General features: G+C 48.3%; 1 protein-coding gene across 3 annotated transcripts in view; it reads right to left on the bottom strand.

Moving 5' to 3' along the window:
• LOC307211563 (proton-coupled amino acid transporter 1-like) overlaps nt 1-15,995 on the bottom strand; it is a 50,978-nt gene extending 34,983 nt beyond the window's left edge. The window contains exons 1-5 of one of the 3 annotated variants that reach the window (XM_079968263.1): nt 15,852-15,995; nt 6,434-6,581; nt 4,461-4,551; nt 1,059-1,147; nt 54-149 (exon numbers count right to left, since the gene is read on the bottom strand). In XM_079968263.1, the coding sequence (XP_079824389.1) occupies nt 54-149; nt 1,059-1,147; nt 4,461-4,551; nt 6,434-6,576 (419 nt within the window). In that variant the 5' untranslated portion in view covers nt 6,577-6,581; nt 15,852-15,995. Of the gene's footprint in view, nt 1-53; nt 150-1,058; nt 1,148-4,460; nt 4,552-6,433; nt 6,582-13,940; nt 14,001-15,216; nt 15,317-15,851 lie in introns of those variants that run through there. The other 2 variants (XM_079968264.1, XM_079968265.1) reach the window with 2 other exon arrangements.
• Between the last annotated feature and the right edge of the window lie 1,467 nt (nt 15,996-17,462).

Raw genomic sequence — 17,462 nt, 5'->3', positions numbered from 1 at the left:
CTGCTTACACCCAGACTCACACCTCCAGCAATGCAACTAAGGTGAGCAAGTACCTTCCCCAGATGGAGTGAGCCCTAAGCCACGCAACGGGGCTGGCTTCCAGTCCATGCATCACAGCATCGCCATAATCCACAAATCGTTTCTGATGCCTATTTGAAAAGAAAGGGGACAAAAGGACACGTGAGCAAGGAGCAAGAAGGGAGAAAATGAAAAACAATTTGGAAGCCTTTCAGACTGTTTGCTGCCTGACGCTAGGCCTCAAGTCTTAATAATAAAAGTAATTTATTATTTATACCCCACCCATCTGGCTGAGTTTCCCCAGCCACTCTGGGCGGCTCCCAATCGAGTGTTAAAAACAATAAAGCATTAAGTATTAAAAACATCCCTAAACAGGGCTGCCTTCAGATGTCTTTTAAAGATAGGATAGCTGCTTATCTCCTTCACATCTGAAGGGATGGCGTTCCACAGGGTGGGCGCCACTACCGAGAAGGCCCTCTGTCTAGTTCCCTGTAACCTCACTTCTCGCAATGAGGGAACCACCAGAAGGCCCTCGGCGCTGGATCTCAGTCTAGGGTGGGCTTGAGTGAGACTCAAAGAAAACTTGCCTCTCACACACTTTCATCAACTTGGTTCATGTTGTGTGTGTGTGTGTGTGTGTGTGTGTGTGTGTGTGTGTAAGTGGGCCTTGACAGAGAAAGGCAAGCTACCTTGGGCTCTGGAGAGAGAGAGAGAGAGAGAGAGAGAGAAGCAAAAGCTGGATGCTCTTTTTGCTTCCCCTCCTAAGTATTTGTCTTGGACCCCCCTGAAAGCACTGTCCCATCCAGGGATAGAAGGATCCTAAGAAGAGTTTGGTGGGAGCCTACCTGAATGCCTCTGGTACAACTAGTCTACCCAGACTGGCAGTCATGGAAGGAAGGGAATGGAAGCCAGCATCCCCCATCCCCCCCAAGTTCCATTAAGTTCAAAGAATGGGAACGGACTATAAAGAGGGATGTCACTGACAGGCAAGGCAAATTCATGTTCTTTGAGGAATAATAGTAGTCAGAGTTTCTTCTTACTTGTTGCAGAAGTGGTGAGCACACTTAACCAGCATCTGCATGCAGTGCACCGCAATTATTCCAATCCCAAGCAAGCTGAGAGGACCCATCTAAACAGTGCAAGAAAGAGAAGAGCATTAGGAGTACACTCTTGTGGCTGAAGAGAGAAATGCAAGTTCTCATTTCAGTAAACCCAACCGTAGCCACTCGTCAGAAAGAGAAGCTCACGCTCTCCAAGAGGTTTGTTTCCAAGGGACTTACCATCACTGAGTTAAGAGTGATAGAATATAGCATGTGCGTGTGTTCTTGTATCTTTTAATTCTTACAACAGGAATGGCAAAGTCATGGCCCAGGAGATGTTGCTACGACTACCATCAGCCTCAGCCACCACGGCCAATGGCCAGGGATGATGGCGTTGTAGTCCAACGCCATATGGAGGACCTTTGGTTTCCCATTCCTGGCTTACACACCACCTTGTGTGGCAACTTAACATTGCAGGTGGGAGGCTACCAGATCTGGCTTGCCTGGATGGCTATGTTACGGCTCCACCATTGGAGACAGTCTGCCTATGAAGAGCACAAATGGGGAGAGTGTTTTTGTTCACTAGTCCTACTTATGGGCTTCCCACAGGCAGCTGGTTGGCCAACGTGGGAAGAGGAGGCTGGATTAGTCTGATCTGGCAAGGCTCTTCTTCTTCAATACTAGTTGATGACCTAAATCACATTTGAACTGGTACTTCCTGATTGACAACTTAGTCACTCAGCCACTATGTTGCACCAACTCGAATGGAGCATAGAGGTCTGTGTAAATGAGAGGAGCTCTGAAGATGGGCATCAAGTGGTCCAGTTACCACAGTAATCAAGAAAGGCACGGAAAGGGCCTGGTGTCTTGGCAAAGGCCATTTCCCTTCATTATGGCACTGCTAGGTTTCACCTTTTAGGAAGACACACAGCTCAGCCTTCCACTTGCAGGAGGAAAGTCCATTTTCTGCCAGCAGTGCTGAAGGAGGACAGCCACCTCCTGCTCACTGCTGGCTAGGAAGGACCCTTTGTTAGAGGCTCTTCCTACACTTCACGGGCAAACCAAGAGTAGCAGAACATCAGCAGCTCAGAAGGAGAAGGAGGCCACTTGATAGATCAAGGGCTAAGGAGGAGGACTAGAACAAGGATAAGGAAGGGGGAAACGGAATCTCTTCTTAATGCGCAGGCTCTTTGCCTCACACGGTTGGGGTGGAAGGTGCATGCGCCAAACGCAATCACAGAGGTGCTGGTGCTTCAAAATGGAAGCGTCTGAGGTTCCACTGTTAAGTAGAGAGGGCACTAGTTGTTTGTGCATGCCTATTGCTTTATTTAAACACAACTATACCCTGAAGAAACTCTTTTCAGCCCTATTTCACTTTTTTCACCTGAAAAGGTTCCAGGCTCTCGGTTTCTTCTATGACTTCTCTGTTGGCTCCTTTTGGTTCTTGTTTTCTGATCTGACCATTCCTCCTTGGAAACACGACGTGTGCAAAAGGCAGCTCATGATCCAGCCACGCTTAAGTGCCACTCTCAGCCAATTGTACTGGGAGAGTTATGTACCTGCCCAGGTCCTTTCCACTCCCTTTTCCAAATTGCCTTGTTTGCTGGTAAGCCCATGGGTAGAGTTTGTTCTTTTTAACTCAAGTTATTTACGGTATCAAGCACTTAGGATTTAAAAACAATAAATATTACAGATTAACTTGTTTGTGGCTAAAATATTGCTAATAGCTTGTGTGTAGCTAACATAAATTCTTTTGTATACAGTATCTCGTAAGATGAAATTAGAACTATTTTGATGCAACATAGCTTAATTGCAGTTTTCATCATCTTGATTATGTGTCCCTGAAGAACCTTGTTGTGTTGGAAGAATCACAGAACTGCAGGGTTGGAAGGGACCCTGAGGGTCATCTAGTCAGGTCCCCTGCAATGCAGGAATCTCAGCTAAAGCATCCATGACAGATGGGCATCCAACCTCTACTGAAGAAACCTTCCAGGAACCTCTCATGGGAATCTGTTCTACTGTCTAGCAGCTCTCACTGCCAGATAGTTTCTCCTGATGTTTCGTCAGAATCTAATGTTTAGCTGGAATGCTTATGCCCACATTGTGTATCCTAGAAGAAAGTCAGGGAGCATAATTTCAACACGCTTGAGGATTATTTTTTTTAGGTTATGGCCTAGGTAAAGGTAAAGGTACCCCTGCCCATACGGGCCAGTCTTGACAGACTCTGGGGTTGTGCGCCCATCTCACTCAAGAGGCCAGGGGCCAGTGCTGTCCGGAGACACTTCCAGGTCACGTGGCCAGCGTGACATCGCTGCTCTGGCGAGCCAGAGCCGCACACGGAAACGCCGTTTACCTTCCCGCTGGTAAGCGGTCCCTATTTATCTACTTGCACCCGGAGGTGCTTTCGAACTGCTAGGTTGGCAGGCGCTGGGACCGAGCAGCGGGAGCGCACCCCGCCGCAGGGATTCGAACCGCCGACCTTTCGATCGGCAAGTCCTAGGCGCTGAGGCTTTAACCCACAGCGCCACCTGCGTCCCCCAGGTTATGGCCTACATACATCTAATACCTAAGCAATGTTACAAAACAGAGAGTAGATCTGTTGTTCAGGCTGGGCTGGGTTGCTGTTGCATAATGTACAAACAGGCACTTCCCTGCTGCTGTGGGGACTTACTAGTAGAACAGGAAGGAGAGAACCCCGATAATGTTTTTGGCTTAGATGTTTTGGATGGCTCCTTTGAAATTGCTAGAAATCAGCTCTGTAGCTGAAGGCTTCCATTTATTTAAAAGGGCGGGTACTCTTAGTACATGCTTTCTCTGTTCTGCTTGCAGCCTGAATTGAAGTCGGATGCTGGAGCTTGCTAAAAGCAGTCAAGGACTACTTCCCATGCTACAACTCTAATTAATGAAGAAATTGCTCCCCTGATTTCTTCCATTCTTTCCTTTGATTCTCCCTCCCACAGCGAGTGAATCAGTAACCAGATACAGGTACACAGAAATGGATCAGCATCTCAATATACACAGTCTGATGTAGATGAAAGGAAGAAAAGAAAAAAAGAAATGGGGAGAAGTTACCCACAGATTTCATTTCACCTTTGCTGTCTTGGTGATTCTTCCATGCCCACCAGAAAATGAACATGCAGCTTACCAACTGCTAGTGATTAGATTATTTTGTGACTGTGGTAGCCTAACTAAGATTAGAACCGAGAGTTCAGATCTTAGGGATGATGGGAGTTGTAGTCCAAAAATATATGGAACCCCACAGGTTCCCTCTTCTGTCCTAAGCCATCAGCACAAACGTCATTTGTCAAACAATGAAACCTGCAAGGTCATCTTGCCTTGTACAAAAGCTGGCTGAGAGTAACCACAGAATCTGAGCAACTGGAACAAATGCAAAAGTCTTACCACAATGCCAGCATTTTTGATGGCCAGTGGGAGCCCCAGCAGGCCGGTACCAATGTTGCCTTTCAAAAGGTGTATTAAGGTTTGAAACCATCTGAGGAGAAAACAGATGGAGAGAAGGCCATCAATAACATTCAAGGGAGCATCCCTATTTCTCCCCAGTGGAGACAGTGAATTGTACATAATCTGAGAAACTAATTTCAACTGTGGTTTAAACTCCGTGCAAAATTTAAGATACAATTAAGGATTAGGATGCACTAATGGACAAGCTGAAAAACTGATTCTGTTATTAACTTATATTTGAACTTATTTGTTTATTTCCACTCAGAAGATGCTCTAAGTGGTTAATAAGAATAAAAGGCCAACTAACATCTTTTTTATTTTTTACTTTTACTAACATATTTTATAAACTTCGTAGTAACAAAGAACCATCATGATTAAGATAATGTGGACAAAATAAAAAAGGGAAAGAAGTAGGAAAGATGGAGGTGGATTAAGTTCATTTGAAAGAAGGCAAAACAGATGAATCTTCACTAGACATAAGGTTTTTATGCATCAGACAAGCCTCTCTAGAGAGACAGCTGCATAAACCACCAAGAGAATTGAATTTTGGGGCATACAATCTTATTTCAGGTCTTACATTTACAGCAGAATAATTCCCATTAGTCTTCTCTCACAAGGTAGAACAGAATATATGGGAGAAGACACTCTTTAAGGGTAACCCAGGCCCAAGCTTTAAGCAGTCAAACACATTTAGTGTAATCTGGAAACAAATCAGTAGGATGTAGCCAATGAGCAACTGCTCTCACATGCTCCTAGCAGCTGGCAGCATTCTAGACCAGCTGAGATTTCTAGAGTACAGAGAGCATGCTATAATGACATATCACAGCCTTCAGAACAACGGTCAGATCTTTCGTCTACAGCAGGGATAGTCAGCATGGTGTCTTCCAGATGCTGTTGGACTACAACTTCTATCAGTGCCAGCCGGCATGGACAGTGTACACGGATTATAGATGCTGTAGTCCAACATCACTTGCAGGCCATCATGTTGTCTATCTCTAGTCTGCAGGAAAGGTGAATCAATAGGTGAATCAACTGAAGCTGTAAAAACAAACTCCAGGCTGCAGGTAGGACCCAGCTCTGAAGCTTGCTCTAAGTTCTTCAACAGATTAACCAGCTGCACCTGAAACTCCTTTTGTATGGGAAAAGGGTGATAAGAACAATAGCCAGGGCAAAGAGCAAAATAACATACGATATACGTTAGAGATGTTTCAGTCATTTTAATGAAGAACTATGAAATCAAATACTTTTTGAGGCTGGGAAGCGTTGCATTTTCTCCTGGAAACTAACACAAATTTATTGCATTTCTCTACAGCAAAGTCTTGGTTTGCTCCTGCACATAACTGTTACTGATCAGGGACACCAAGCCTGGGACTTCAAGGAACCCAATACATAAACAGAGAGCAAAGCAAAGTAGGGCTCATTATTTTAATTGGTTTCAGTACACAGAACGTGGGCAGAGGGCAGGTTTTCCAAGTTCAGAGTAGCCCAGAGGAAGTAATGTAGATGTGCAATGCCTCTTGGAAAAAAGGTGTGCTTGCAAATCATGGAGTCCTGCGGAAATAAAGGGGCCAGAAAATTTATAGAGCCCTGGTCTTAAATAATCTGAAACTTCACAATAACCTTGGTGGACTGAATTCATGCACCCAAGGGTCTAAGAAGTGCCCCAACAAGTGACATAACTGCTAGATGAAAGAAGAATTTGGGTTCAAGTCTGAATGCTTACTCCCAACAAACTTAGAAACTTAGCCATGCATAAGTGGTGCATATGATTACTCTCTGAGGGGTTTTTTTGTATTTATGTCCTGGATAACGCCTTGCAATGTCCACTAATTTTATCTCTCTCGCCTCATTGAAAGCAATTTGTCTGTGCAACAGCAAGCAAACAGATTCCAATGAAGAGCACAATCACTTACGTTGTCCCGTTTGCCTCTCCAAACCGCTGATAGGACGAGGGGCTGGAAAAGTTGCTCAAGCCCTCGGGAGGGCTACCATCCGGAGACGCTTCTGTGGAGCTGTAGTCATTGTAGTCTTCACTGCGCAACCGCCTGGTGGACATTGTGGCTGCGGGAGAAGAAGCATTAGAAACCACAGCCCCTGCCAGCTCAATGCTTCCTCCCGGGGCTGCATCCATCGCATGAGGTTTCTCCGGATGGGACATTGCTGCAGCACAAGTGCCCTGCTCTGATCCCGTGGAGCAGGTGCTGCCAGGGAGAGTTATTATATAGTGGCACACCTCCTGACCTACGCAGGAGGAGTTGCAACAGGAGCAACCTCAGAGGAGAACTCCAGATCAGAGGAGTGCTTTAGCACCAGCACTTAGCTATAATTATCACTGGAGTCAAAGAGTAACATTGTCAAAGTCCGGGACACCCACACTTTCCCCCTGAAGGCAAAACTGAGATAGCCACTCTTGATTTCTTCGGCCATCGCTGCTACTTTGAACGTTATCAGTATAGGCATCCAAATTTAGCTGCTGAATTTGTGTCGGTTCCCCATCCCCCACAGTCAGAATAAGAGGCACATTAGAAGTCAGCACCTATTTCCTGAATCCTGCAATTTGCCCCGAGTGATACTGATGAAAAACCAAAAAAGGGGGCGGGGGCTTTTTCTATCACCCAGGTTAAAGAGGTGGGCTTAGATCTCAGGGAAAAGAAAGCGTTCATGCAAAGAACTGAAAGTTTTGCTTCCTCTTCCATGCACACTGATCAACTTGGGTACAGAAGAGTTTACCCCTACCTTTTTAAAACATTGCAGTGATTAACATCAGATACAGGCTCCCACATGTTTCTAGGTTAAGCAGGTAAATCCTACAGTACTTTCACCTACGAAGACTGTGATCTATCTCAACCTCTGCCAAGGTGATGTCCTTCAGTTGTTTCACACTACAACTCCCATCAGCCTCAGCCAGCAAGGCCGATGGGAGCTGTTGTCCCTAAACAGAGAGGCTGATGGGAGCTGTAGTATGAAACACCTGGAAGGCACCAGATTGGCAAAGGTCAATTCAGCTATTCCTGTTCTTCCTAAACACCTCCTGTTGCTAAAATATACCTTTCCACTGGGAAATAAAATGCAAGAAAACATAAACAGATGCTACTCAACACCTTTCTTTTTCTTTCTTGGAAATGATAACCATAGCTGTCAACTTTTCCCTTTTCTTGCGAGGAATCCTATTCGGAATAAGGGAATTTCCCTTTAAAAAAGGAAAACGTTGACAGCTATGATGATAACTGATACTCAGTCTGCAGAAGACTGGATGAAATGAAGTTCACTGTGGAGATTGAGAACTTCTTTCTTGGCTTCCCTCCCCCTCCAAGCTTTTATGGTTTTTGATTTCCAAGAAAACAGTTTTAGCAAGTCTGATGGTTCCTTGTGATTTTAGGAGCAACAAACTACAAATATGTCAGTAGGCTTGATGCATATAAGTGGCATGACTAACAAGGACTAACTAAGAGGGAGGCACACCCATTGAATCTGTGGGCCATGCATTGCCTTGTCGCACAGGGTGGGGGAGCGAGACCAAAATTTGACACACACATGCCCTCATGCTGCCTTCCCAAAAGCAGCTAAGCAAGGTGCAGGGATTTGGGAAGGAGGTGCAAGGCTCTGGCAGGGTCCTAAACCCCTCCCACCTTCTTCCCAAAAAGAAAATTGCTTACCAGGCTTTGGGAAGGAAGTGGGAGGACTCTAGGACCTTGTCAGAGCTCTCATGCCTCTTTCCCAAAGCCCAGCACCTCCTTACCTGACTTTGGGAAGGGAGCATGAGGGCTGCCAGGGGCGTCAAATGTTCCAAGGGCTGCCAAAAAAAGCCTAGAGGGCCACATGTCGGACAGCCTTGCTTCAGACCTACTATTCCCAGTGCTTCAAACCAGTTTAGAGGTTTTATAAGTTCTAATGTGACTTGAAATGTGCCAAGATTTTGGACTGCCAGGTGCAAGTTTTTTGATATTTTGGTGCTTTTCTGCTGGAATTTGTCTGGCACCTATTCTGCTTTATATTAATATGTTTCTTTCACTCTTCGGCATAGGGCAATCTTTTGTTGTTGTTTAGTCGTTTAGTCGTGTCCGACTCTTCGTGACCCCATGGACCAGAGAACGCCAGGCACTCCTGTCCTCCACTGCCCCCCGCAGCTTGGTCAGACTCATGCTGGTAACCTCGAAAACACTATCCAACCATCTCGTCCTCTGTCGCCCCCTTCTCCTTGTGCCCTCCATCTTTCCCAACATCAGGGTCTTCTCCAGGGAGTCTTCTCTGCCGTGGCGAAGGGGCTTGAAGAACTCAGAGAAGCTATGAACTATGCCGAGCAGGGCAATCTTACTGTAATGCAAATGCAGTGCCAGTAGTAATTATCTAATTTATTTATCTGAATTCTATTTCAACAGCTCATATCTTGAACCTGCAATAGAAATGCAGTACAGAACACACCTCAGAAATACGCAAGCTATGCAAATATGCATAGTATAGAGATAAGTTTTCCGTTTCATTCACATATGCACACTGTACACAGAATGGAATGGAAGTTTCAGTTTCATCATTGAATTCTCCCCAAAACAATTGTTGCACCATCTTAGCTGAATTTAACATACCATATTTTTCGTCCCATAGGACGCTCCGTCCCATAGGACGCACCTACTTTTTTGGGGGGGGAAATAAAGGAAAAAAATTTTTCCTTTATTTCCCCCCCCAAAAAAAAACCAGGTCGGGGAACAGTGGGATGGTGGCGCTGCGCCTCCCCGCTGTCCCCCGAGCTTGTGGGGCTGGCCGATGTCTGTCCGGCGCGCGGGGCGCTCTGCTTCAGGGCGCCCCGTCCGCCGGGCGGCAGGCTGTGGACACCTGCGCGAAGCACGGGGCGTCCTCCAAAGGGTGCCCCGTGCTCCGCGCTGCCGGCTGCCGCCCGCAAGCCCTGCGCACCGGGGGGAGTTCCCCCGGGCACGCAAGGCTTGCGGATAGCTTCCTGGAGCCTGGAGAGCAAGAGGTGTCGGTGCGCACCGACGCCTCTCGCTCTCCAGGCTTCAGCGAAAGCCTGCATTCGCCCCATAGGACGCACACACATTTCCCCATCATTTTTGGAGGGGAAAAAGTGCGTCCTATAGGGCGGAAAATACGGTACATTCAGAATATTCCAATAACCTGCCACTGCCAAAAGATACTAAACATGGAACAATCTCAGCCTTTTCACCAAAAATGGACCCTAAACTCTATCCTTTTTTGCAATTGTAAAAGGCTACAATTTCCAACCTTTATATAACAAAGCAAACCCTAGCTACGCAGAGCCTAACCACTTAAGCTGCAAGCTGTTGTGCACAGAGAAAACTCTTGCACAAAGTAGTCCGAGTACAGATAATTACACAGCAATAATAATAATAATAATAATTTATTATTTATATCCCACCCATCTGGCTGGGCCTTCCCAGCCACTCTGGGTGGCTTCCATAAAAACCAAAAATACAGTAAAATCACACGTTAAAAACTTCCCTGAACAGGGCTGCCTTAAGATGTCTTCTGAATGTCAGGTAGTTGTTTATCGCTTTGACATCTGCTGGAAGGGCGTTCCACAGGGTGGGCGCCACTACCGAGAAGGCCCTCTGCCTGGTTCCCTGTAGCTTTGCTTCTCGCAATGAGGGAACCGCCAGAAGGCCCTCGGTGCTGGACCTCAGCGTCCGGGCAGAATGATGGGGGTGGAGACGCTCCTTCAGGTATACTGGACCGAGGCCGTTTAGGGCTTTAAAGGTCAGCACCAACACTTTGAATTGTGCTCGGAAACATACTGGGAGCCAATGTAGGTCTTTCAAGACCGGTGTTATATGGTCTTGGCGGCCGCTCCCAGTCACCAGTCTAGCTGCCGCATTCTGGATTAGTTGTAGTTTCCGAGTCACCTTCAAAGGTAGCCCCACGTAGAGTGCATTGCAGTAGTCCAAGCGGGAGATAACCAGAGCATGCACCACTCTGGCGAGACAGTCCGCAGGCAGATAGGGTCTCAGCCTACGTACCAGATGGAGCTGGTAAACAGCTGCCCTGGACACAGATTTGACCTGTGCCTCCATGGATAGCTGTGAGTCCAAAATGACTCCCAGGCTGCGCACCTGGTCCTTCAGGGGCACAGTTACCCCATTCAGGACCAGGGAATCCTCTACACCTGCCCGCCTCCTGTCCCCCAGAAACAGTACTTCTGTCTTGTCAGGATTCAACCTCAATCTGTTAGCCACCATCCATCCTCCAACCGCCTCCAGACACTCACACAGGACCTTCACTGCCCTCACTGGTTCTGATTTAAAAGAGAGGTAGAGCTGGGTATCATCTGCATACTGATGAACACCCAGCCCAAACCTCCTGATGATCTCTCCCAGCGGCTGCATGTAGATGTTGAAAAGCATGGGGGAGAGGACAGAACCCTGAGGCACCCCACAAATGAGAGCCCAGGGGTCTGAACACTCATCCCCCACCACCACTTTCTGAACACGGCCCAGGAGGAAGGAGCGGAACCACTGTAGGACAGTGCCCCCAGCTCCCAGCCCCTCAAGACGGTCCAGAAGGATGTTATGGTCGATGGTATCAAACGCCGCTGAGAGATCCAGCAGAACTAGGAAACAGCTCTCACCTTTGTCCCTAGCCCGCCAGAGATCATCAACCAGTGCGACCAAGGCAGTTTCAGTCCCATGATGAGGCCTGAATCCCGACTGGAAGGGATCCAAATGGTCCGCTTCTTCCAGGCGTGCCTGGAGTTGTTCGGCAACCGCTCGCTCTATCACCTTGCCCAAGAATGGAAGATTTGAGACTGGGCGATAGTTGGCCATTGTGGCCGCATCTAAAGATGGTTTTTTAAGAAGCGGTTTAATAACTGCCTCTTTCAGCGGGTCTGGGAAGGCTCCCTCACGGAGGGAAGCATTCACCACCCCACGAAGCCCATCGCCCAGTCCTTCCCGGCTAGCTTTTATAAGCCAGGATGGGCATTGATCCAGGAGACAGGTGGTTGGTTTCACTCGTCCAAGCAGCCCGTCCACATCCTCGGAGGCAACAGATTGGAATTGATCCCACTCAACTTGACTAGACAGAACTCTAGCACTCTCCCGCCCTGGTCCTGCTCCCACGGTGGAGTCTACTTCTTCCCGAATCTGAGCGATTTTATCTGCAAAAAACTTTGCAAAATCATTGCAGGAGAACATGTGGCCCGTACTGGGCCCCGATGTTACAGGTGGTTCCGCTAAATTGTGAACCACCTGAAAAAGTCTCCTGCTGCTGTTTTCTGCAGATGCAATAGAGGCGGTGAAGAAATTCTTCTTCGCCATCGCTATCGCCACTTGGTAGGCTCGACGTTGAGTTCTAACCTGTGTCCGATCAGATTCGGAATGAGTTATCCGCCACCGGCGCTCTAGCCGTCTCAAAGATTGTTTCATTGCCCTCAGATCCGTGGAAAACCACGGGGCTCTCCGGGCTCCATGCAATCGGAGAGGGCCCTTCGGAGCCAAACAGTCAATAGCCCTGGTTAACTCCGCATTCCAGTGGGCCACCAGGGAATCAGCTGAAAGGCCATCAACATGGGATAAAGCATCCCCTACCACTCTCTGGAAACCATTTGGATCCATTAAGTGGCGGGGGCGGACCATCCGAATTGGTCCCACCTCCCTGCAGAGGGGATGGGTCGCAGAGAAGTCCAGTTGCACCAGGAAGTGATCTGACCATGGCACTTCTTTTGTTTCACTTTTACTTAGTGTCAGATCACCAACATCCATAGAGGTAAACACCAGGTCCAAGGCATGTCCGCGGCTATGGGTTGGGCCAGACTTATTCAGGGACAGCCCCATGGAGGCCATGCTTTCCACGAAGTCCCGAGCTGCCCCTTGTAAGGTCGTGTCGGCATGGATGTTAAAATCCCCTAGGACGACCAAGCTAGGTGTCTCCAGGAGAACATCCGCCACGACCTGAAGCAGCTCGGGCAGGGAATCCTTGGTGCAGCGGGGAGGTCGGTACACCAAAAGGATCCTGTACTGCCCCTATTGCCCAACTTCCAGAACATGCACTCAGAAAACTGGGTCTTCCCAATAGGACGCCTGGTGCAAACTAATGACTTTCTAAAAATCACTGCAACCCCCCCTCCCCGCCCACATGACCTGGGTTGCTGTGCGTAAGAGAAACCTGGTGGACAAGCAGCGGCAAGGACAGGCCCATCTGCTTCATCCAACCAAGTCTCTGTTACACATGCCAGGTCAAGTCCTCCATCCATGATCAAGTCATGGATGGCAGTGGTCTTATGAATCATTGACCTGGCATTGCACAGCAGCACCTTCAGGTCATGTGGGTATCCCTTGCTGATTCTAGTATCCATCCGGTCAGGACCAGACCCGGAGGCAGGAATAGTCCTCAGACAACAACTAAACCTGCCTCCTCTGTAATGACATGGTCTGGTCTTAGCGTAACTCCTCCTCCTACCCGTGATCACTGAGATCGGTTGTCCCAGTGCATCCCCCCCTGTGGAACATGCCCCAGCCATTTTGTGGGCTGGGGCCCACTCCCCGGCAGCCCTGACCCCTCCCCCAAAGAACAAAATAACAACTTATACAAACAAACAAAACCAATAAAACAATACAAACAAAAACATCAAAATAAAAAAAATAATTCCCCAAACCCAACCAAACATCCATCCCACCCCCACCCCCCACATACAAAAAATCCAAAAGCATTTTTTAAAAAACATTTTAAAAACACTCTGTGCCCCTCCTGCAGTAACACTGTCCTAGTGAGGCCTGGCAGGCCCTGCCCTGGGCCAGATGGTAAGTGGCAGGAAGGAGCAGGACCCTCAGGCACTCACTCAGGGGAGTCCTCCTGGGCAGCAGGCAGCAAGCACCACGCAGTCCTTATGAGGCTTCAGGCCCCGCCCCAGGCCAGATGGTAAGTGGCAAGAGCAGGGCCCTCAAGCACTCACTCAGGGGAGTCCTCCTGGGCAATAGCTGTGTACTCCCTCCTATCCCACTAGATATATCATAGCTGAAGCAGAACACTCAGCAACTAGGTATTAGAGTCTGAGTACTGCAAGGCACAGATAATCACTCTCTTATTCTCCTATCCACCCCTGGCCTATAACGCCATCCTATAATTACCCCATCAATAGGTAGTGGGGTTCCTCTCTTTTGAAAACTAGCCAGGGAAACTAGCCAGGGAAAAGTCTCCTCCCCACTGATGGCATGGGTTAGATTAGAGACTATGAAGTAGCAGGAAGCACAAGAGGCCAATTCCACTACAATCAGCAAGAACAGCTAGAGGAGGTGAGACCTGGAAAAGTACTGGAGGAAGGGTTACAACCTCAGATACAAGAAGAAAAAATCACAGAACAGAGAGATCCTGAGAAGATATTGACATCATAACTGGTCATATACCTTAGTGAAAAATCAATCGTGACAACAGTACTGTAAAAAGAAAAAAGTTTACATAGCTTTGTTGTCTCCTAGGTGACTGCCTCCTAAGTACTGCAAAACAGCTGCATTATTGGTCCCAGTGCTTTTTATCTAAAAAAATGTTTAAGGGTACTCTCATTTTCCCACTCATATTGAAATACTGCCCCACAATGAGGCCAAACATAGATTCACAAAATGTTTAGGGGTATGCATCCCCCTGCATTCCCCCCAGAAAATAAGCACTGATTGGTCCATTTAGCTTAGCATAGAACTGAAAGCAGTTCTCCAAGGTTTGGGACATTTATTTTTCCCAGTCCTACCTGGATACCAACTGAAGCTGGGATCTTCCACATACAAATGTTGGATTTGCCAGTGAGTTACGACCCCTCGCCAATTCTTTGATAATGCTGTCACTCACAGGGGCCTTCACTGAAGTGAATGCAAATATCTACTTGCCACGGAAAATCACAAGTTTGTGAATTGCTCCAGGTTCTGCACTGCTTTTAATCATGACTTGGACTCTCCCTCCCCCCCCCAACCCCTGTCCTTCCTTTAGTTTTTCCCCAATTGTGTTTACTTTGATATCGCACTACAAATTGCTATGATCCATTGCAGAGATTTCTTTTTCCTTTTCTTGTTTTTCTTCATTGGTTGTATTGTTAAGGAAAAACCAAAACCAGCACCAGTAATAATACTTTGTAAGGAGTAAAGTAAAGAAAAAGAAAAAGAAAGACTTGGAGGAGAAATGCCCATAACATACTTACATGACCACCCTTGTGTACACACAGTGCTCAAGTAGCTCCTAGAAGACAGCAGTTCAATGACAGCCGCAGTCCCTGAGGCATGTTCCCTTCCTCGCATCCTCACCTAAATTTAATTAACCTAGCAGTGTCTTTCTACTGAGCACTGTATCCCAAGCACTTACTGCTGAGAGATATTGTCTATGAGATTTAGTTGGCACTTCAAATCCACCATATATTTTCCGCCCGATCCAACCTCTCTGCTCGACTACATTTCTTCACAGCTTTCCCAATCTACACTGGCTCCTAAACAAGAAAACCTTCTTTTAGCAGATACTTCCACCTAACTTGCGTAACTACTGCAAAGTACCGGTAACTGGATTCCAGTTCTGCTATGCAACTTCCTCCACTTGGGCCCTCGCTTTCCCAAACAGAAATAACCTCTGTTTAGAACATGAAAAGGACATCTCCGTGTGCAGTCATTTGCTGCGGCTACTAATTTGGATGTTGCCGCGTACAGCAGCGTCCAAGCACATAAAACAAAGAATAATAAAATAAAATGACACCTACCCGATTCGCAAGTGCAACCTTCTCTCCTTTGTTAAGCAGCTCGTTTCCCTCCTTCATGATTCCTGAACTGACACTCCAATGACTGCTACCCACCCAGCCCAGCCCTGCAGGGCAAGCCAAACGTTATCCTTGGCAAAGAACAAAGTCACCCATGACCTCTGCATGCTTAACGTTAAATACAACAACATAATTCGTCCTCGCCAAGCATGCATCTCATGATCTAGCCTCTGACATGCCCTTTTCTGGGGTACGTTGTCTCGTGACCCATTCCAGATCTGTACGTTATTCAAGATCATAACAATAAACAAAAACAAAAACACGGTCAATCAATCCCTCCCACACTGATGCGCAAGCACATATGCAGCTGCACCTGACAGGCTCCTGAGCCCACCCCTTGGGCTGCGCACCTATCCTTGGAGCCGAGTCACTACACCACTTAACCTTGCTGCCTGGAGACATCTACCGACTTAGCATCTCCCGTCGTGCAGCAGGGAACGCTCGTGGCCCCCTTTGCCAGGCTAAGTCCGCGCCCACTTAGGCTGGCAGCCGCCCCAGCGCCCGTCCCCCCCACCCCCCCGTGCCAGCTTCCCCGCAAGCCTTGCAAACATCCCCGCTCCATCGCCCCCATCACTCACCAGTCCCACCCCGGCAGGCAGGATCCTTGTTCCGCCTTTCCTCTTTCACCGCCTTTCCATCTTGGCCTCTTCCTGCGGCAGGTCATCTGATCGAACCGGCTTTGTATGCTCACGTGGCTCAGCCGGAGGAGCGGACGTCACGCCGAACTCTTCCAGCCCAGGGTGGGGATTTCTCCGAAGCTGCCGGTTTCCACTTCCGCCCGGACAAGGAGCGCTGCTGGGGATAACGCGCATGCGCAGCGGCGAAGCCGGAGCATCGCCTGGGTGGGTTAGGCGCGCCTCCTAGAGGGCAGCGCCAGAAAGGAACTCTTCCAGGGTCGTTCAAACTTGGATTCCCCCCCCTCCCCAGCCGTTGTTGGACTACCACTCCCATCACCCCTGACCACTGGGTCCTGCTAGCTAGGGCTGATGGGAGTTGTAGTCCCACAACAGCTGGGGACCCCAAGCTGGCTAGCCAGCCCCAGAGTGGGAAGGAGCGCCTCTCGAGAGCAGGGGCGTTTGAGGTGACCTGCAATTGCAGGAGCCCCACCTGGTCGTCGCCTTCGCCTTCTTTGCATCTGGTCGTGGAGTTGGGACCACGAGGGTCATCTAGCCCAACCCTCACAAAGTTCATCTTTTGCCCAACGTGGGGCTCGAACTCACAACCCTGAGATTAAGAGTCTAATGCTCTACCATCTGAGCTATGTTTCAGAGTTTTGCAACAAATGCTGCAGACATAAAAGTACACTCTTTCCCCCTCAGAGATTTCTGGGTACTTATTGATTACCCCTTACAGGGTGACTTCTTGTTGTTATATATTTATTTACACCCTGCTCCCCCCCACTCGAGACGCAGGTGGCGCTGTGGGTTAAAGCCTCAGCACCTAGGACTTGCCGATCGAAAGGTCGGCGGTTCGAATCCCTGCGGCGGGGTGCGCTCCCGCTGCTCGGTCCCAGCGCCTGCCAACCTAGCAGTTCGAAAGCACCTCCGGGTGCAAGTAGATAAATAGGGACCGCTTACCGGCGGGAAGGTAAACGGCGTTTCCGTGTGCGGCTCTGGCTCGCCAGAGCTGCGATGTCACGCTGGCCACGTGACCCGGAAGTGTCTCCGGACAGCGCTGGCCCCTGGCCTCTTAAGTGAGATGGGCGCACAACCCCAGAGTCTGTCAAGACTGGCCCGTACGGGCAGGGGTACCTTTACCTTTACCCCCACACACACACCATGGGACTCAAGGTGGCTTGCAGATAAAAAGAAGAACCACCAAAGACCGTCCTTAAAAACAATTGAACATGGCTAAAAAATTAAAACATATTAAATTAAATTGAAAAGAATATATATATTCTATCGAAATTATATGTGCTTTAAAGGTGTGGTGTGTGTAAACAGCAATCTTGACTCTCACGACAGAGGGCTTCCACAACAGAGGCAAGAAGCTGAAGATTGCAACTTGCTTTAATGACAAGAACAGAACCACACCCTGATTGCTCAAAGGAAGGAAGCCAAAGCTTAGGCTGGGTGGAGGGCCGGGCTCTGGCCATTTCCACGCAGTGCTGTCATCTTCCCTTATCTACAAGAACTGGTGCAGTTCGCCTCAGGCCAGGCTTGCGCTAGGCTCTGCCTCATTCTATAGCT

This window comes from Podarcis cretensis (genome assembly GCF_951804945.1).
Source record: "Podarcis cretensis genome assembly, chromosome: 2".
NCBI classification, from domain to species: Eukaryota; Metazoa; Chordata; class Lepidosauria; order Squamata; family Lacertidae; genus Podarcis; species Podarcis cretensis.
Note: the sequence above shows the minus strand (reverse complement) of the source record. Positions and strands in the feature narration are given on the sequence as shown.